Source organism: Pyrus communis, chromosome 16, assembly GCF_963583255.1.
Source record: "Pyrus communis chromosome 16, drPyrComm1.1, whole genome shotgun sequence".
Lineage (NCBI taxonomy): Eukaryota > Viridiplantae > Streptophyta > Magnoliopsida > Rosales > Rosaceae > Pyrus > Pyrus communis.
Window position 1 is genome coordinate 10,735,892 of NC_084818.1, and position 20,521 is coordinate 10,756,412.

A 20,521-nucleotide genomic window follows, 5' to 3' on the forward strand; every position below is an offset into this window, starting at 1 on the left:
GTTTCTTAACCAACAATTGCAAGATTATCAAAGGGTGATGCAGTCAATCTTTTCTTTATGGTGCCTTTAGAATAAATTCTACAACTTGTAATGTTTAGTCATCGTGAGTGTTATCTTTCTTGTTAGTTGAATGTGAGACCTTTGTGGTTGATGAATTATATTTATTCGTATGTGATTGTAATTGTAAAGTTGTAGTATTTTATTTTGTGTTTGTGACCTCTTGATTTACATTTGACATGTTCATCTTATATGTATTCTTGATCGTTCTTAAGAGCATCTCCAATAATTCCCAATTCCCAATTGCCCTTCTTGCCCACAAAAAACTTGCTTTATGGTAATTGGCCCTATCATTGTAAGGGCAGGCACCACCCAATCCAATTGCACCAGCAAACATCCGTGGGTCCCACCCACAAGATGAACGGATGAGCCAAATGGCTTTCCTGATGAAATGGCACTGTTGGGGTTCAGACCATTTATTTTCCAACGAAAAACAAAAATTGTCCTTTTGTGGTCAACTGACACGTGGTAGAATGTTGACCTCTAACTGTTTATGATTATGAAAATCAACGGTTAAGATTATTCTAACAGTAAAAAATCCAAAAAATTACTATAAAATTTCCAAAAACCCTACCGAATTTTTTATTTTTTTTTATACAAGTACCCAACTATATATTAAAAAAATAAATAAAAAATATATTTGTGAGTAGTAATCGTCCTTACCCTTATCATTCCTCCTTCTAAACTGGTGGACTTGCACAAAGACAAATAGTATTTAGAGTGAAAAGTAAGAGCAATTTTATTGCCCTTGCTCTCAATTGTCATTGCCTCTACCAACTAGTGGAGATGTTCTAATAAAGTTCCATTTGATCTCAGAAGGGGCCAAAGAGGTTCAGTTGGTTCCGGTATCCATAGCCAAAGAAAAACAAGAATAATTTCAAGTCCATTTTTTTATTTTAGATGATTGGATTGAGATTCAAGAAAGCTTTTAAAAATCATAGATCGTTACTGAATTTTTTGAGAGGTTTACTGATGGTAAGTGGAGATTTGGATGAGAACTAGGTATTTATAACAAGGTAAACAGAAAAAACACTTCTCATGTACAAGTGTACTGCATTTTGGCATTTGGACAAGAAATTCAGTTTACAAAGATTCTGGCCTCAATTCAAAGATCAGCTATTCTTCCTGTTATCAGCTTACCATGAGAAACTAGAGAGGCCCCTTGGAAGTTTTCATGCGAGGGCGCTTTGCTTCCAACCTGGCTTCTAGTAGTTTTGCCATCAAGGTATTTTCGTCAAGTCCCGGAGGCCATTCCAAAGAAGACTGAGATTTTCCAAAATCTGGGGTTCCTAGTTTTGACATCCATTGCTGTACTGGACTAGCATTACCTGTATACACAGGCTGAACACAAGCTTCCACCCTGCGGTTACTTTCAGGATGACTGGATTTCATTCCACGTGCCCTAAGCCGTTTACTTTGTATTTCTTGTAGACCTGTGATTAAATCACAGTACTCAGATTCTTCAAGATTCTCAATCAGAGCCTGATTTTCTGCTCCCACTTCAGTGATTTCACCATGTTCCCTATCTGCAGACTCGCTTCTGTTTGCATTATAGGACATGCTTCTGGCCATACGTTCTTCATACTGCCCTTGCAAACCAGACAAACTATTAGCCTTAGTGTTCTCCTTTGATAGCTTCTCCCTCACAGAATAAGATCTCGCCATTCCTTCATATTGGCCTTCTGCAACATTTTTTTTTCGCTGTCTAGAGCTGCGCTTGATTTGTTTTCCACTGGCACTCTTGCCTGCTTCTAAAGGGTGTGAATCATTGTCGGTAGTATCTTCGTCAGCTACATGCTGTGGTGCACTTGTAGCTTCATTCAATGGAAGGGACTCTAATGACTGCCGACGTGAGCAATTTCCCTTCAGCTCCTCTGGGGATAATTTACCATTTTTCTTTGACTCAACAGATCGTTTAGCCTGAAGAAAGGTTTCTATATCAAAACCTAACTTGTCCACAATTGTATTCCTCTCTGCAAGGTCGCTCTGAGCTTCTGGTATCTTCATTTGCATCCGTTCATCAAGCCATGCTTCCGAAAGATGGAGAATTAATCTGTCTGAGCTGGTCATACCACTGTGACCCTTCTCGGGCTTTTGCTTCAGGGATCGCACCTCTTGTTCATACTCTTTTATTCCATTGGCAAACTCATCGCACAAGTTTTCTAATAGGATACGTGCTTTTCTCTCCCTTTCAAGCTCTCTCAGAGCATTAGAGAAAGAAGATTTCACTTCAGAGAGCTCTCTAGCTAGCTTCCTATGCAGGCTTTCTGAATGCTTTCTCAACTTCCTCTCACCTTCTAGCTCATCCCTGAGCAATTGGACAGTTGCTTTGATTCGGTCTTGGTCCTTATTCTTCCAAACAAGTTTATTTTCTGTAACATGCTTCATCAAGTCATCCATTTTTTGCCTATCCGATTGCTTCTCATGCAACAACTCTTCAATTCTTGCATGAGAATGATCTAGTTCCACTTTCAAAGCTTTTACCAATGATATATTAGATGCATGTTGCTCTTCAAGAGTCCAGATACGATTTAGTACTTTGAGTAATTCTGTGGATGTTTTAAAACTACGACTTGATTCGCCCATCCTTCCCTTATAAGGTGCCACCTACAAAAAATTGAAAACCAAAGGGTATCCAAATCCATCAGTCTCTGATCTTGGGTAACATTGATTCTACAATGTGTGTAACTATTTACTATTCCAAAACGAATAATTACGATACTCTTTTTTTAGGCATTAAACTTTTTTTCAATTCATGCCTCCTATCTCTCGATTGTAGATATTGTTTATATAAATTATACTTGATACCCCAAAGTTCTTTCTTGGATATCGTCATTTGAAAACATTTTTATACAGCATGGAATCTACACTTGAATGAATTTTTTCAGACGCGTATTACTTTACATTGTTGTCTACTTATCAATTGACTTTACCCTTAAAGTAATCACTCACAGACTATCTAATGGATCAGCCGTTCTGATTATTGTGTTAATAAGGGAAGGATGGGCGACTTCCTAATCTTCAAAGGGAGGGCATTTTTTATATTCAGGAGAAGAGGGACATAATTACTCACCTCCAATGAGCTACAAGTAGCAGGAGATCGGGGTTGGAGAGCACAACCATTGCTCTCAACTGATTGATGGTGCTGTATCGACAGTGCTGATACAAGCCTTCTCAAGCTTCTTGCACTTGCTGGCTGGAATCAGAAAGGTCAAGGATCAGTACTCAATTAAAACACACAGATGAACGCAATTTCATATGTTTTTGAAATTTCGGAGCAGTAAAAATAAGATCACAACTATCAAATCATACACAATGACGAGCAATTCTTCCCAACTTTACAATTTTCCCCTAATGTTAATGCTGCATAATCAACAACTCAAACTTTTCCGGATAAAAGGAAATTCTAAATCATATTTGCAGCAGAACTGCAAAAATATAAGCCAAGTAGAATGCCTCTCATTTTTGTTTTTGTTGTTGCTTTTTTTTTTTTTTTTTTTTTGACAAGACTAATCTACGGAAGCTCCGAACTTGGATGGGAGGGGTCGATATACTGGCTTAACCAACTGACATAACTCACATCTACAAAACTGACATAACTCACATCTACATAACCAACTGATATAACTCACGTCTACGTAATTGTATCTTTAATGTGTCATAGAAGCAAAAAAAGATACAATCTTTAGACTAATTTTCAGCATAGCAAGAAATCCCAACTTGAAGAAACATTCCATTTCTGCAACAGGCTTCATAAAACAAAGTATAACTAAGCATTCGACCAAAAAATAAATACAAATTACACACACCTGGTCACGAAGTGAGCCAGCAGGACTCTCAACCTCCACCAGAGGCCTGGAAATCCCAATCCCATTTCTCCTCTGCTGCTTGCGGCGGAGCCGACCGCCGGCCTTGCTCATTTGCTCAATTTCCCAGACGGAGGAACAGAGCTTTCTGGCAGAGAGTGACGCTGCGGAGTGAGGGATGAGGAATTCTGAGGTGGGTTTTCTGCGACTCTGAGAAGAGAAATCGTCGAGCCTCCAAATGGGTGGTGGCGTACTGGAGGAAAGCCCTCCTCTTTTCCTCACCAACACAACCCGTTTCAACTTTTTCACCATCACTCCCCCTTCCTTTTTCCTTTCACTTTCTGCACCTTTTTCCTCTCTCTCCATCTCTCTCTCTCTAAATTCAAATTTCAACCTGTGCTTTCTTGCTGACCCACGTTTTTGTGTTTGTTTTTGTTTTCTGCTTTTTTTTGGGAGATTCAAGATTACAAGGTTGCTTCTTTCACTCTCGTTTTCTTCAAAAGCTACACAGTCGAGGTTGTTCTGCTCTCTTCTGTGACCTGTCCTACATATTTTTGGAATCTATTTCTCTATTTTTTTTATTATTTTTCCTATTTTTTTGTCCCCAGATTTACCCCGAAGTTTATCCACCTCAGCCATAATATGCCAAAGGAATTGGGACAGTGACCTCCAAAAATTGGGCCCACTTAGCTCCTCACAGTCACAATCATCTGTTCTTGCTTTTCTTTCTCCTCTTTTAAGTTAAAACGAACAGGAATAGCCTAATAGTATTATGGTCTGATGGTATCACTTTTTATTTAAAAATGAAAGGTCTTAGGTTTGAATCTCGTAAATGGTGAATTCGATACCAAATTAGATTGTCCATTTGGTGGCTTAGCCAAACTCCCCTTCTCATAGTGTAAAAATACCGATGTACTAAAAAAACTTAGCCAAACTCCCCTTCTCCTAGTGTAAAAATATCGATGTATTAAAAAAATCTCCTAGTATAAAAATATCGATGTATTAAAAAAAAACTTAGCTGAACTCCCCATTCTCCTAATGTAAATGTCACATCCCCGCCCGGGCCCTCACCATATCCCCGGTTCGACTCCACCGTAGGACGATATTATCAGCTTTGGGCCCTGACCACGCCTCACGGTTGTGTTTTTGGGAACTCACACAAGAACTTCCTAGTGGGTCACCTATCATGGGATTGCTCTCGCGTGCTACTTGCTTAACTTCGGAGTTCCGATGGAACTTGAAGCCAGTGAGCTCGCAAAAGGCCTCATGCTAGGTAGAGATGAGAATATACATATAAGGCTTACATGATCCACTCTCCTGGACAATATGGGATGTTACTGTAAATATGTTGATGTATTCTAAATAAATAAATAAATAAAAAGAACAAGAGTATGTTTTCTTTTTTTCTTAACTGATTTTGATTTCATTTTGTCTCCTATAATTCAAAATTATCACTTTATTTAAAATACAAATTTTGCTTCACTTTTCCATATTTCCCTTTCTTTTGTCAAATTCACTTTTTTTTTATTTTTATACCACTTTGCACTCTAGAACTCGCTTTTAATCTCACCTTGGCTTCTGAAACTCAAAACTCGTCATTTAATTTGTGAAACTCAAAATTTGCACCACATTGCCTTCATTATGTTAATTCAATTAAAAATCCATCAAATGTGCTGATGTGGATATGTGAAAAGAAAAAAAAAGGAAAACTAATGGAAAAAAACTTGAAAACTTTGAGTTTTAACAATAAAGACAAAATAAAGGGCAAAGTGAATAGTACCATGATTGACTTTTTAGTGTAAAAATGTGGTTTTTCGTTAAAGTGAACAATATCAGGAGTTTTTCGTTAAAGTTCCTAAAAAAAGATTCAAAGCAGCTTGAGTACGCATACTCAGACTAGTTTGAACTTCTACCTCACACTTTTTCTAAGATTTATTTGCTATTTGTAGAATTGAAGCAAATTCTATTACGTGGGCTTGATTTGGATGCACCAAGCTAATCAATTTCTTTTTTATTTTTTTCCAGATCTCTGCAAACCAAATTTAATCCTTAATTTCTTCCTCTAAACTTAATATTTTCTAACTGTTAAATGTTAACACATAGTAAAGCTTTATAATCAAATTCATAGTGGAGAGATCAACAATTCATAGTGGATATTTATAAAATGATGACTTTTGAGTTTTAGAGGGGCAAAGTGAGATCAAAATCGAGTTCCAGGAGCAAAGTGGGAACAAGATTGAGTTTCATGAGACGTAGCTAAAAAATAAGCTTATGATATTACATTTTACCCACCACGTTTGCAACTTTAACAGTTGTTTGATAGAAGAAACGGAAAAGTAATAAAGTAGAACGAATTTAAGCTTTAGAGAGTAAAGTTGTGGATTTTAAGTTACAATGGGCAAAATGAAATCAAAATTGAGTTCTAGAGAGCGTCGCTAAAAATAAGTTTTTTTATCTTTTTCATTTTTCAGTGAGAATTACTACTATTTGACCTTCATAATTCAGTCCTATGACTTCAAGCTTAGTACATTAATTACATGTGTCAACTACAATTTTCCGGTAAATATTTTAGGTTTTATAGAATTGTATAAGAATTTCGACATTCTAGAAGTGCATTTTGTAACAGTTAACAGGTACAAAGAGTTGAACGTGATGCATATTATTGAAATTAAAATGTCATTGTATTATATAGTGCGCTCAACCCATCATAAATACTAAAAAAAAAAAAAAAAAAAAAAAACTCCCATAAACATCATAATTTTTATCTTGTGGACCGTTGTGGAGCAAGATCAAAGCCTACAATGATATTGTTAGTCCATTTTTCAAACTTTACACTTACACGAGGAGATAGCGGAAGATCTTGACCTTTCAAAGAGAGAAATGACAAGATATTAACATAATGATATTGGCCTTTTCTGCTTTCATGCGCCATACATCTATAAATACAAATATTAATCATAGCTTTCTAGATATCTGATTTGATTTACCATACAAATCTCTATCTTTCTTTTCGCAAAATTACTCATATGATGTAGAAAAAGATTCATACGATACAGATAATTTTTTCTCGAAGACTAGCGGAAGCTGCAGAACTTTGATATTTAACCAACCAACCCCATAAGGACAATTTAGAGTCAGGAATGGAATCCTAGGCCAGGGAAGGTCACCTGTTTGTTGTCTTAAGCCAATTTAATCAGTCTGTTCAATTAGTCACTTGAGAAGCATGATTGTCCACACATGGGCAATCTGGAGCTTTCTGACAGAGACGAACCTCAAACACCAGGACCACTGGACCAGTCAGTCAGAAGAAGGAAGGCCCAGAATTGTGGTCCTTGCCCTATCATGCAATAGGCTGTTGCATCTTTATTCCTCTGTTGTCTTGTCTATGTGCTTTTTGTCTGCAGGCAACAAGTGTCTGTCATCTCCTAGATGTGGTTTGGTTCTGATTTTTGGATTCTTTTTCCTACCTTTTATTTTCTTCTACTCGAATGCTTTGCTTGTTGAATGGAAATTCGAGGTTTAGAGTCAATTCAATTGTCAGATAACCATACTTTATCCAAAAGGTCGATGTTTTAACGGTTGAGTAGGGGTGGATTTGGATAGGTTTAAGGTTCAAAATTACAATTGAACCAACTAATTAAGATTTTAACTAAATTCATTGGGGTGAAAACGAACCAAAGCAAATCACTTTTTCTAAGTCTAAATCCTTAACGTCATTTTTTAAAACTATTTGTCCTTTTAATAATCAAAACCGAATTAAATTGTTCATTATTATTGAAATTGTTCGGTTTAATGCGCACTCTTACTATTGAGCCAACTACAACATTAAATCTACCGCATCTCCTTTTCATCAAGAGCTTTCATATCAATTGAACTCCACAACAGGACCACAAAAAATAACGACTGGACCACTTGTGTGGTTTGGTATTGTTCTAGACAGGACGTGGTCCAAAGGGGGCTTTGCTTTTGATGAACTTATACAAAATCCAATTTCTGGTTTTGTTACCAACATGGGCAATGATTAAGCCTCAAACGGTAGAGTAACATGGGAATTTCATTCGTGGTTTTCGTATCCTGTACCTTGACATTGTACTTCTCATACTTTTTGGGTGCTTCCAAGATTGGATATTTGGATTTACTGTGATTTTGAGGATACCAATTTGAGCTTGGCCAATTGTTAGGCCGGGCATTGTATAGGTATTATTGGGAAACTGGGCCTGGTATAAGAGTTCATCATGTACGTTCTCAGATAGAAACCAGTTCGTTTCGAAGAATTCAGTATGTTAGAGTCCGTCTAACATCTTTACTCATAAGCGCTTTTACATAGAACATTTTATTTGAAGCATGTTAAAATGCTATCTGAAAGGTACACAAGTGTTTTTACAACCCAAAAAGAACTTATAATTTTTCTTTTCATACTCTGAAATTGGTTATAGCAAGAATCGGCTATTCAGAACAACTTGTGCATGCAATGGGATGCACTTACCTCTTAGCAACTATCTTCATTTTTTTTTTTTTATCTTTAGAAACATTACCATTACTTCACTAATTCACAATCCTAGCAATGCAGTAATCTATATTTTCTACAACATGCACGAATTGCGACTTTCGGGTTCTGAGATATCTGACCTGAGCAATAGTGTTCTTGGTGTTGATCAGAAGCATCTCCCTTCACTAGGCTGTCTAAAATGATCAACGTAGCGCATTCTTCAACTAAATTTTGTGGATGAGTCCCTGTCGGAAACTTATTTAGAGTTATGTTAAACTTAAGGTGCTCATCACATCCCTAATGGTGTCAAGAACAGAAACCCTTCATTGTTACACTGCACATTTAGAGCTCGATTGGTGCTGAAGAAGTAAGAAATGAAAGTAAAGGTGAACGATTTTTCATTTTGAAGGGGATTCGAGGAAATCAGTTATAAGGTGTTGATAACGTAGCTTAGAAGGAATAAGTCTTCTTCATGAGTGACATGACCTACCTTCAAATATTAATCCAATCTAATCCTACCTAAGCCTTAGAGATTGTCACGTTTGAGTTACTGCCACAAAAATAGACTATCTTCATTAATCGAAAGCATGGCTCAATGTGACCTGAGCAGGCCTTAACATGAATCTCTCCTAGTTTTTCATTTCTTATTTTGTTCAAGCCTAATAGTAACATGAATCTGTATTTAAGGGTCAGATTTTGAAGGAGCAGAAGGAACCTGCTGGTTGAGATCAAAGTCATCCGACTCTTCGGGCAGAAATACTTCGCTCAGAAACTCTTGAAAGCGAGAAGAATAGGCTTTGGGGTTCACAGTATTGATGGACTTAGAGTCATATTTGATTGCCTTGAAAGCATGCTCAATGCGTTTCTTCATATTGTAATTCTGACAAAAGTCTATTATTCCAAAGAACAAAAGAACATTGAAGCATTCCTGTGATCTGCTGGACCTATATGATTTACTCTCCATTTCATTATTGAAGGCTCGGACAGCGCGTGCTGGCAGTCTGTCGCCAAATTTAAAACCAGGCCTGCAGCAGAAGAATAATGATCAAGAGTCAAAGAAGAGCATAAAGCAGAGAAGTAATCAACAGATACGATTTGGAAATAAAATATGGTTGAGATTTTGTTAGGTTTTGTTCATTAAACTTTTACCTCAATTGTAAAGGCACTTTCATTTACATTCCTACTTACTACAGTCAGGGTTTAAGCCTTGACAGATTAGTAACAAAGTGGTACAGCGGTTCGTCCTGAATGCCAAAGCAATTAGAACTTACTACAGATTTTCAAGAATGACAAGATTTGAATTGGAAAGTCTAAGATACTAGTTTGTCAAGGCTTAGCCAATATTAGGTGGAATATAAACGATAGAATGATAAAAATGAAATGGATTAGGAAATGACTGGAATTATCTCTCCGGCATAGCTTCAATGATGGCATTACTTCTTCGACGAGTCAGTTGACATAATAGTTGTGAAAAACAAACCCTAGCAAACTTCCAACCATGTTCATGCCAAACAGAACCTAGCACAGTTCTATGCTAACCGGGATGTTTTGATCCTATATTTTAAACCCAAACAGAACCAACCAAAACCTTTTTATTTCAAGTCCAGATATCAATGTGGAAATACATACAATATAGTACCTGTCAATTAGATCGCAGATATCGGCAAGAGTTAACTCTGATGAGGTTTCATCGTCTTCATAAGTATCATCTGTTTGCTTTTTGGCATCAAAACTTCTGGAATTTCTTTCATCAATTGAACCTGCCAAGGGATAGATGGATTCTTTATGTTAGAGAATTAAAGACTTGAGAATCAGGACAAACACATTTTCTGAACACCTGAATGGATCTTACTTAATAAGCGTAAAAGTTCATTTATATGTTCAATTGATGAAACAAAATAAGCAATTATAAAACTATATTTGACACAACGACAACAACAGGAAAATTTTGGACTAGTTTTCTGCAGAAATATTTGTGTATGTTGTATTCTCATAAGAATTTCCTCATCTGCATCTGATGAAACGCACACTAAGTGAGAGAAAATGATTAACGAGGAGAACCACCTTCCCGTGAACGCGAAGTATCTATGTGCATACCAAGCAATAAGCTATAATCCATGATGCCCTCGGCCTCCAAAAACTCGCAGTCATACTTGATTTGTCTATAACACAAAAACGAAGGCAAAAGGTGTTCATAAGGCAAAACAAGGGATTCATATGTCACGAAGCAAACAGATCCATGCATCCTTGTAATAATTTGTATTCTGAGATTAAAGCGTAACAGGATAAGCTATACAATCAAATCTGTGTGTAACATACCCGCCGAAATCCATATAATGAATAATTAGAGTTTGTAATTACTAATAAACAGAATTATGTGATAGAATGCATTTCCTAATTAATAGTTTGTGAATGCACACTCCAAACTAGTGTCATTCTCCTTTTGTCCCCATGGAAATTACGTTGCCTAGAAAACAATATCAGTTTGTGGTCTACCTGCCAAATGACAATATTGTGGGCTAAAATAATTGGTAGAGCAGCTGCAATGCATAGCAGAGAAGTAAAGTTTCATGATTCTCAAGATCTCTAGACATCCAATAGGTAAAAGTAGTGAAAAACAAGATTTTGTTTTTTATCGTACCGATGGCAACATTCCCTCAACAATTAAACACAACTACAACTGCTCATTCGGAACATCTCCAGGCAGCCTAGGAGTGATGTGTTACAAGAAAATAGGAGATGACATTCGAGTTTGAGATCAAAGCTTCTTCTAATTTAAGTAAAATAAAAAATTCAAAGAGGGTGCTATTCGCTAACATCCAAAAAATACAGACTGAACTCGAGCGTTATGCATAAAAGTTTGCTTATGCGCCGATGCGCTGAGAAATGACAATTAGACGAAGGTACTTACGCTAAGAGCCGAGCATGGACCAATGGATCCAGGTAAAAGCAAAAATCAAAATCGAGATCCTTAAGTATGGCCGTGTCGTGGACGTGTAATCTGTTGCGGGCTCTACCTACTGAAGAGCCTTTGAGATCATAGCACTTATATAAGCAAAGTTCTGACGGCATTACACTTGCGCAAACCGCAAAGTAAACCTGCTCATTGCAAAAAAATTGTAACTATTGATTAGAAGGAGCTTGAATATGTCAAATCCTAATTAAAGGAGGATTTGGTAGGATAAAATTTGTTCATCTACGTTAGCACTTTGCATATAAAAGTGCTTTGACACCATCCTCCATGACGCAACGCCATGGAAGCCAAAAGATGACGCAGTTTCCGCATCATCTATGCTGATATTTGTAGTACTATATATGTAGCTCTCATTTCATATATATATATATATATATGTATGTATGTATATTATGTGTAAAGTATATGCTCACTATCTCTACCCAATATATTGCATTTAATCTAATTAAGTAAACTTTAATTCTGTGTTACTGAGAAGATCGTACCTTGATACCTCCCGGTGGCCTGATAACATGAAGTCCATACAGTCTTTTCAAAAGTGAGGCCCCGTACTTCTTAACATGGCGGTAATAGTTTGGAAGCATTTCTAGGTACACCTACGAGAAAAGGTAAACATAGTAAATGCCTAGACTGCTGACAAACAGATATATATAGAAGCAAAGGAAATTCCTTTGTTCCATTAACTTTGCATCAAAACGTCCAAATTTATACAGAAATCTTTAGAAACACAAAATCCTTCGACAGAATGTAAAAACACGAAGAAGAATTGTTTCGCAATAAGTGTATATAATCAGATTTGTATATATGGCTCGTAAATTTGTGCTAGTAACCTTTTTCATCCATTAATGGTAAATGACACTAGAGGTTTATTTCATTACCTGCTTTTCTGATTTCCGCAGAGTTTTAATCACTAAGCGTTTGTCACCAGGCAATATATACACCCTACCGTACCGTCCTGGTAAAGAAACCGCCCTTAGAGTGTCATCTCCACATACTGTAAGCAGGTAGTCATCATAACTAATTATACTGTCAAGCTCCAGCAAACGTCTGCAAACAATCTATTCATTACATATTTTGCAAAGTCCTAAGAAGATAGAAACAACACAGGCATGTGCATACATACATGCGCACACGCTAAATCACTTGAAATAAGATGAACAAAGAAACTTGACACGAGAAGATCTAACTTGAAAAATAACACACAATTGAAAGAACATTAAAAAGAAACCTGAAAACTGCAGGACTGTAATCCTTCCATTCAAAGTCATTTGTGAAGTAAGCTCCATGTATCGAGTCCTGCCTGGTATACTTTATACAGTTTGTTTTGGTAGCTTTGAAGTCATCTGGTGAAAGCTCTTCTTGCAGAAGCTCCATGTATCGCCCTGCGGAATAGTTCTTATTGGATCAGCATTTCTAAGTAGACAATGTTACACTTGAGTTTGTTAGCCTCATATATTAGCGTCACATGTTACAACAAAGATGTAATCAGAATTGATTATTATATCCGTCAACCATACTTGAATTTCGAATTGATTTTCACAAAGCATAGACACAACGGTGCGCAATAGTTCGCATTCACAGTTTGGCAAGAGAATATTTATGACACAAATGATCCTATATTGTGGACAAACTGACAAAGTCATGAAACATATACACGACAGATGACCATAAACAATTAACATAAGATGAGAACTATCATCTGTTTTTCTGTTTCGTCCACAAGGACTAATCAACAGCCTAGCCATTCATTCAAAGTTTCAGTCACAAATTTAATTAGCTGCAAACTTGTACACTGCTTATCATATAATGATTTCTATCCTTATTGAAAAAAGTAGTATCACAAGATTGTCAAACGAGCCACCCGTATTTTCTTTTCATTTTGATCATTTTTAACTGAAACCAAAAAGATTACATAAATAATCAAAACTCCTTCAAAGAACCAAAAAAAATAAAAAATAAAGTACAAAATTGACGCAAAATTGCAAATTGAGCTTTATCTGACATTTACTAAACAAAGAGCTACAAAATCTACCAACCAAAAGTGAAAAACCCTATTTGACCAAAAAAACAAAAGTGAAAAACCCAAAAAAACATGACTCCAAACAAACCCAGCAGTTATTACCCAAACATTAATTGAAAACCCAAAGGCAACCTTTGCCTTCAGCATCCCTGACAAATCACCAACCCCAAACAAAACCTACCAAAAACAACACTGTTTGGGCAAAGATTTACCTTTGTCAGAAACCCTGTTTCGAAATCCAAGAATTTCCAGAGAAGAAAGGGTTCTCGTTTTTTTTTAGGAGTTTGTGCTGTCGTCGTCTTCGTCATCAGTTTTAAAATTTGGGTTTTAGTTATGACAGAGAGGCTAGGAGGAGGTTTGCCCATCGGACTCATTGATTCACTACACTTCTACGCGCTAAAGAAAGATCGAACTACCGATATAGTCGTTTTTGGAATGAAACGCTAACAAAGTTTCGCGTCTGGTACAAGACATACCCTCCCCCTCACAAAACTTCCTAACGGTCATTTTTCATTTGACTATTATGCCTTGCTTGTTACGAAATTTTATCTGAACTCAACTTTTTTATCTATACAACCAACTAACAAATTTTTCTCACGAAATTTTCAAATTTACCCTTAAATAAATAAGAATCAGAAAATAAGTATTGAAACATTTATCTCTACATCCAATAACCTAACGACCATTGATGCTCTTGTTTTCGATCTCTTTGGATCTAACTAATTGGAAAATAAAAAGGAGCTGGGTGGAGGGATCTCTTTCCCACTTTTCATGAGAATAATAGTATTAATTTACTTTTTGTAAATCAATATATGAAGAAAAAAGTGCGTACGCATACGGTGCTGAGGGGATCGCTAAACCCTAAGGTTTCTTATGTTCTTGGTCCAAAGTTCTTGCGGTGATTGAAAGAAAGAACGACTTTTGCAGCTTAAGTTTGCTTTAAGCCTCACACAGGGACTCCTCCACTCTTAATTTGTTGATTTAAGTGTTGATGGAGTTTAGGTTGGATTCGTCAGAAATAATGGAGGCGTGCAGTGGTGGTGGTGGGGTTTATTGGGTGTAGGGATCCAAATTAGACTTCAATTTTATTTGTTTTTATTTGTTTAAGGACAAATTCGGAAGTTTAATGGCGAGAAAATATTAGTTGGGTGTAGAGAGAAAAACTTTGGGTCCAAATAAAATTTTGCCTATTAATATTTGAAACTATACTAATAAGAAGGGGAAGAGAGAGTTTGTACCCGAAACGCAGTAGATTAATTATAAAGATCATATTCACCAAAGCAATTCGACAAAAATAGCACTTCATCTAAATGACTTTGCGTTTAGATTCTTCTCTTACACTAGCCTCCAAGCACAGACATTGCCGACCTTTTTAGGTAGACTACAAGGGAAACGGAGAGCATCTTTATCCATGGATCGCTTACTCATACTTATTCAGTTAGAAGTATTGATCTGATAAAAAAAAAAAAAAATTATGTTTCGTAATCTCATAATCCAATTTTTCAATTTTTAATTGATTCTTGGATGCAAATCACGAGAATGTATAAACTTCTATGGATTCATGTTCTTAGAATAGCCATGCAACTGCAAATTGTTTGCATGTTAAGTAATTAAGAGTATACAACTCTGGATTTGAAATTATGTATTTGGTTTTTTTCTTTTATCAATATATTAGTCGTATCATAAAATCCGACAAGACGTTTTGTTTTAATTATTAAAAAAGAAAAATGAAAGTTTTATGTCATCGCCTGAATGGAGCATTAGATATTTTTACAAAAAGTAGATAAGGAAATAAGTAGTTAACCTAATTGGTGCCACCCAAGCCATGGCATATTGGCTTATTGATTGTAATGATCTCATTGGGTTTTTTTAATCCTAATTTAGTCAACTTGCCCCCACTTCTATTTGAACAAATCAATATCATTAGCATAAAGTGAATAATTTTAAACATATAAAATTGTAAAATCCAAAAAAAAAAAAAAAATTGAACTTGAGTGAAGACGATTGTAGAGACATACAAAACATACAGGAATGAAGATATCGATCCATTTAGAAAATTTTTATTTTTCAATAGCAATATTCTCCTAAACTACAAAGAAATAATTCAAATTTAAGTACATAAAGAATACAATACCGGTTTCCAAATCATAAAATTAAGATTCATTGAAAACCCAAGGCATTTCAATAAAAAAAATCCTTTTCTTTAAAATATTTGGTAGTGGCACAAGTCTTCGGGCCACAAGGAAAAAAAGCAGCATGGATTCATAAAATACAACCTTCCATCGTCACATGTCCACCAAGCAAAATCTACCTCCATTAAAATTAGAATTTTAAAACCAGAGTGTCGATCTTCGTCACTTCTCAACCAACCCACACAAGGCAAACACAAGCTTCCCTGTTAATCTCCACTTTTTAAGTGCCTAATCAATTTCTTAATTATTTTTACGTTGAAAACACGTGAATTTGCAAAAAGATGAAACAAGAGGAAATCTGCTGAAACATGGAAGCTTCTGTTAGCTTGAAAGGCTAGGAAACCATCTTCAAAACCATGGGTGTGATTGAAACTTGAAAGGGACACTAGAAATCAATGTGCCCCCCTCACATATGTGGGAAAATTCCGTCATATCTACAAACACGTATAATATATAAATACTGTCTGAACCATCTACGAATCAAATTTTTGTTGACCTACTGGTCCAGACAATATTTATCTGTCATACGCAAACAATCTAAAAAATATCCCCCTCTAAATCTCTCTTTCACGTCACGTAATGTGAGATAAAAAGCGAAGATATAATCCCCAATTGTATGACGGAATTCCCTACATAAGAGAGTCAAATCTAAAAGGTTTATAAATTACATGTCAGGAATTCATAAGATTGAATTTACTAGAAACAAATTCCAATAGAAAGAATAATATAGCCATGACCATGAATAAGCAGCTTTTTATCTGCGGGTACGTTATATGTATACAACTTTTAGAACACACATGCGGTAACTGGAAACTAATGGGAAAAGAAAACAAAGGTGAAACACGGGAAATTCAGACAAATTGGTGTAATGCCACCACCACATCCTATCAATCCACACAATCAAGGAGAAATTTCGAGCCTCGGTTCGAAACAAAAACCAGTAAAGAGCTGAAGTGGGAACCTCTTTGTTACAGGGCACTTCTGGGACCATCTCCAATGCCTCAGGTTCATGTCAAATACAAGAAGAGCTGGAGATCCGTAGCTCTGAATGTATATGAGATCATCTGTGCCGCTGCTGGCGAAAACATCATCAAACTCCCCAAACCCTTGGAAGAACTTGTGAGGCATTCGTGCAATCTCTTGCCACTCTTTCCCCTTTAGAAGCCAGATACCAATCCCCTTAATTATGTCAGGCCGATCTTGTTTACCAATCCCTCCCACCATAACCAACCTCTCTTTCAAGTTCATCAGACGGCCACATGTAAGAGAGCAAGGTACAGGAATTATACTGCGTATCAACAACCCATGGGTAGAACAAGCAGATAAATTATATGTGATTAGGCCATGACGATTGTCTGGTGACCCGCCCCCAGTTGAGTAAATCAAGAAGTACAAAACCCCGTCACAGATTACACTCTCATCTCCACCTCTCCATCCTGTCAGAACCTCTGTCAAAGAGGTCACCCACATCATTGTTTCTGAATCATAAATATGAATGGACACATCCCATTGGAAAAAATTTCCAGCAACTTGCTTAGATTTCACAATTGAGATAGTATAACCATGTGACTTCCTGTTAACGGAAACTGCAGGTGCGCTGTAATCAGAAAATCTCAAGCCAGGGGGCTCCTGAAGCTTCCTCCATGTTTTGGTAATAGGGTTGCAGACATATAACTCAGTTCTACTTTCATTATCCATAAAGCAAACCAAACCGCATGATGACGCAATTAACCAATTGGATGTCTCAATACAGGGGAGCTCAATACCATACCACTTTCTGAGGATAGGATCATATGCATAACCAGTTGGATCATTAGAACTTGTAAACATAAAATACCAAGGTTTTTGTGATAGCACATTCGAAAAGTTCCACAGAAACCTTCTTGAACTAAGAATTTCATGCCACCTTTTGCACACACTACGTGCTCTGAAAATGCTTGCAACTGGTAGATATGCTAATATCCGTTCCAACAGGTCATCAGGAAGTATCAAATCCACCATAACTGCATTAGCTTCTCTATTTCCTTCATCACTGAGCACTGAGAATGCATCATACTCCGTAGTCCCTCTTGCCATGTTATCAAGGGGATGGCTAAACCACGATGTTTCTCCCTCCATGATCAGAAGGAGTAAAGTGAAAGGAACCTGGACACAAATATAATACAAAAAATTCTTATCTAGAAAATATAATACACCAAATTATGTTAAATAAGAATCTCTTGCATTACTGTCAGACTACTCAAGTTAGCGATCGCAAGATTAGCATCAATAACAATATTGGTTATGAAACCTGTGGTCTAAACCAATACAAAGTCGGAGACTGAGACCAATTCAAAATTGAGGAATCAAAGATGGCATATGAACTCCAGATGTCAGCTATATTAACTCTCTCATCTAATTGTGAGTTGACTGATTCAAGACACTATAATCAGCAGACAATACTGCATTCCCTACCTTTATTAATTACAAATTATATAATCACATAAGGGGAACGAAACATGATTCCGACTAATTAAAAGGCTACACATAAGCAGAAATCCATCCACCTTCCAAGATTTTTATTCGTTATTCCCAAAGCAAAGATTCATTATCCAGAATCCAAATCAATATTCATTCTATAAGAAATGCCATGGTAAACCTTCAAACACTCCATTTGAAAGGCAAAACAAAGGAAAGGACAGTAGATGCAGCCAGAAAGTAGAGACTGTCTTGGTAATTGAATGCCAGAAATTCGATATAGAAACTCCCATATCTTCAAAATTACAGACATGACAGAGAATGCAGCATAACATCATTAAATCTTGCAAATGTCAGAAATTTTATCTCATACCAAAACAGAAAAATCAGTTACACAATCAATCAACCACATATAAGATCGCATGCAATGATGCAAAGAAGAATATCAAACCGAAATGCATACCCAGTGAAGAAATCAGAAAATTAAAACTTTTCAGCAGCACAGTTTACAACCCACATCCAAAGCAAAAGCAACAAAATAAAAATGGGAACTTTTTAATCAGATTTCAAAGCAAAAACTAGTGCTTTTTTCAAAGAAATCAAACCCTAGGAGAGATTTGTGACTTGCAATTTGTTTTATAATGTTAGATGAAGAGCTATTAGTCCATGGATACCACTCAATCAAAACATCACAATACCGCAACAAAACCAGATAGCAATACATCAACAAACAATATTTCCACCTGACATCGATGGGAAAAACAGAAGAAGAAAAGAAAAACAAACCACAAAAACAAAAGCAGAGAGAAACTAATTTCCTGCAGCAAAATCTAACAAAGCACTCACCTTCCTCCTCCACCGCCACTGGCCAAATGGGTTACCTTAGATTTGTTCAGAGATTCAATATATGACAGCGGTGAAAAACAAACGAGCCGAAGAAAATTTGACCTTTTACCGACCAAACCTCCTTAAACGAAGCAAAAGGTAAAAAAGCGCAAGATTTCCTTCAAATGGTAGAAAACCATGAAATGGGTAGCTCTAGATTTGGCTGGTGAAACATGTTTGGTCGTCAGCTGGTGAGCAAAAACCCAAATGCAAAGGAAGGAGATTTTAAAGGGAGAAAAGAGAGAGAGGAGAGAAGTGACTTCCGTTTCTTTTTCGATGCAACAAAAACGACAGGCAGATAGTGAAGTGAGAAAACGTTTACTTCTTCCTACAGTCTCTCTCTTCCTCTCTGTTTATGTGTGAGAGAGGGGAAGAGAGGTGGGGAAGGGAGGGGAGGCGCGTGAGCCACCGTGAGAGTTGAGCTATGTTTTTGTGCATACAAGACATGGTGGGTCTGAGATTATGGGGTTTTGTGGTAAGCAATTGATGAATTTTAACGAGAGGAATAAGGCGACTTTTGCCTAAAAAAAACCCACCGAAAAGGAATAGTATAATGCTCTCTTACTCATCACCCCTTATTTTTCTTTAGGAAAATTAATGTAAATGGTTTAAAAATTTTAAGTTTTAACGATAAAGATAAAATAAAGGGTAAAATAAATAGTATCAAGTTTGACTTTTTAGTATAAAAATATGGTTTTTCGTTAAAATGAACAGTACCGCGGGTTTTTCGTTAAAACGCTATTTTTCTGTGAGTTAGTGTAACGTGATTAAAATTTTAAACTAAATTTTATAAATTAAATAATAAGAAAACTAATTAAAATAGTTTGAAAAATTTAAGTTTTAATGATATGACAAAATAAAAGGTAAAATGAATAGTACCATGATTGACTTTTTAGGGTTAAAATGTGATTTTTCGTTAAAATGAACATTACCGGGAGTTTTTCGTTAAAGTTTCCTTAAATAATATAGATGTTAATAATTAGATTATGAAGTATTGATTAACATGCTTATTTTTTATTAGTAATACATAATTTGGTTTCCAAATTTGACTTAAAAATTTAGTCTCCCTAGCATTATTTTTTTCTTCACTTTTTTGCTTCTTTTTGCCCCTTGTTTCTATCTATTTCTTCTTCATAATTTGGTATTACAATTTGCACCCTCATTTTCCCAACCATTTAGTTTTTCTTTTTCTTTTTATTACTCATTAATTGAATTTAAATTCTTTGTTTGAAAAAAATTTCATTTTAATTTATATTGTAGTGCTAATTTATTGAGGAAAAGAGAGGGAGAGGGCCAGTGTCAAGGACAGAGAGAAAAGAAAATTCTATATGTAATATACTAGGATTTACACAATTACACTCCTAATGAATTTAGGACTGCAACAAAAGTTACATTTTTTAGTTTTCAAAATCTGACTTTCAATTTTTAGTTTTTAGTCTTCATTTTGTTTGAAACTAAAAACTAAAATAAATTACCAAACATATTTTTCATTTTCAAAAAAAAAAAAAAAAAATCCTAAAAACTAAAATGATTATCAAACGGGCCACTAAAACTAAAAATTAAAAAATAAATGCTTTAAAAAAGTCCTAATATAAAACACAAAGTTAAATCACTTGAATTGTAAACTTTGTACTTCTTTGG

The 20,521-nt window shown here is 35.9% G+C and overlaps 3 protein-coding genes across 3 annotated transcripts; all 3 read right to left on the bottom strand.

Moving 5' to 3' along the window:
• Window positions 1–863: 863 nt before the first annotated feature.
• LOC137721377 (uncharacterized protein At5g41620) lies at window positions 864–4,396 on the bottom strand. The gene is made up of 3 exons (XM_068460471.1): window positions 3,867–4,396; window positions 3,131–3,253; window positions 864–2,664 (listed from the first exon to the last, which is right to left on the bottom strand). The coding sequence occupies exons 1-3, from the start codon at window positions 4,227–4,229 to the stop codon at window positions 1,207–1,209; spliced, it is 1,944 nt and encodes a 647-aa protein (XP_068316572.1). The 5' UTR covers window positions 4,230–4,396; the 3' UTR covers window positions 864–1,206.
• Window positions 4,397–9,034: 4,638 nt separating this feature from the next.
• On the bottom strand, window positions 9,035–12,700 carry LOC137719793 (putative phosphatidylinositol 4-phosphate 5-kinase 11). Its single transcript, XM_068458812.1, has 7 exons — window positions 12,555–12,700; window positions 12,205–12,373; window positions 11,812–11,922; window positions 11,264–11,451; window positions 10,417–10,514; window positions 9,992–10,112; window positions 9,035–9,377 (listed from the first exon to the last, which is right to left on the bottom strand). Exons 1-7 carry the CDS (start codon window positions 12,698–12,700, stop codon window positions 9,035–9,037), a joined length of 1,176 nt encoding a protein of 391 aa, XP_068314913.1.
• Window positions 12,701–16,179: 3,479 nt separating this feature from the next.
• Window positions 16,180–19,303, bottom strand: LOC137720429 (F-box/kelch-repeat protein At3g61590-like). Its single transcript, XM_068459497.1, has 2 exons — window positions 18,842–19,303; window positions 16,180–17,683 (listed from the first exon to the last, which is right to left on the bottom strand). The coding sequence occupies exon 2, from the start codon at window positions 17,654–17,656 to the stop codon at window positions 16,439–16,441; it is 1,218 nt and encodes a 405-aa protein (XP_068315598.1). The 5' UTR covers window positions 17,657–17,683; window positions 18,842–19,303; the 3' UTR covers window positions 16,180–16,438.
• Between the last annotated feature and the right edge of the window lie 1,218 nt (window positions 19,304–20,521).

What these genes read in the sequence shown, in the direction of transcription:
- LOC137721377 (XM_068460471.1), bottom strand. Translation starts at nt 4,229, where the DNA reads ATGGAGAGAGAGGAAAAAGGTGCAGAAAGTGAAAGGAAAAAGGAAGGG. An exon ending in CTGGCTCACTTCGTGACCAG is followed by an intron (nt 3,254 to 3,866) that starts GTGTGTGTAATT and finishes TTCTGATTCCAG; the next exon opens with CCAGCAAGTGCAAGAAGCTT. An exon ending in CTACTTGTAGCTCATTGGAG is followed by an intron (nt 2,665 to 3,130) that starts GTGAGTAATTAT and finishes AATTTTTTGTAG; the next exon opens with GTGGCACCTTATAAGGGAAG.
- LOC137719793 (XM_068458812.1), bottom strand. Translation starts at nt 12,700, where the DNA reads ATGGAGCTTCTGCAAGAAGAGCTTTCACCAGATGACTTCAAAGCTACC. An exon ending in GGCCACCGGGAGGTATCAAG is followed by an intron (nt 11,452 to 11,811) that starts GTACGATCTTCT and finishes TGCAATGAGCAG; the next exon opens with GTTTACTTTGCGGTTTGCGC. An exon ending in TACTTCGCGTTCACGGGAAG is followed by an intron (nt 10,113 to 10,416) that starts GTGGTTCTCCTC and finishes ATCCCTTGGCAG; the next exon opens with GTTCAATTGATGAAAGAAAT.
- LOC137720429 (XM_068459497.1), bottom strand. Translation starts at nt 17,656, where the DNA reads ATGGAGGGAGAAACATCGTGGTTTAGCCATCCCCTTGATAACATGGCA.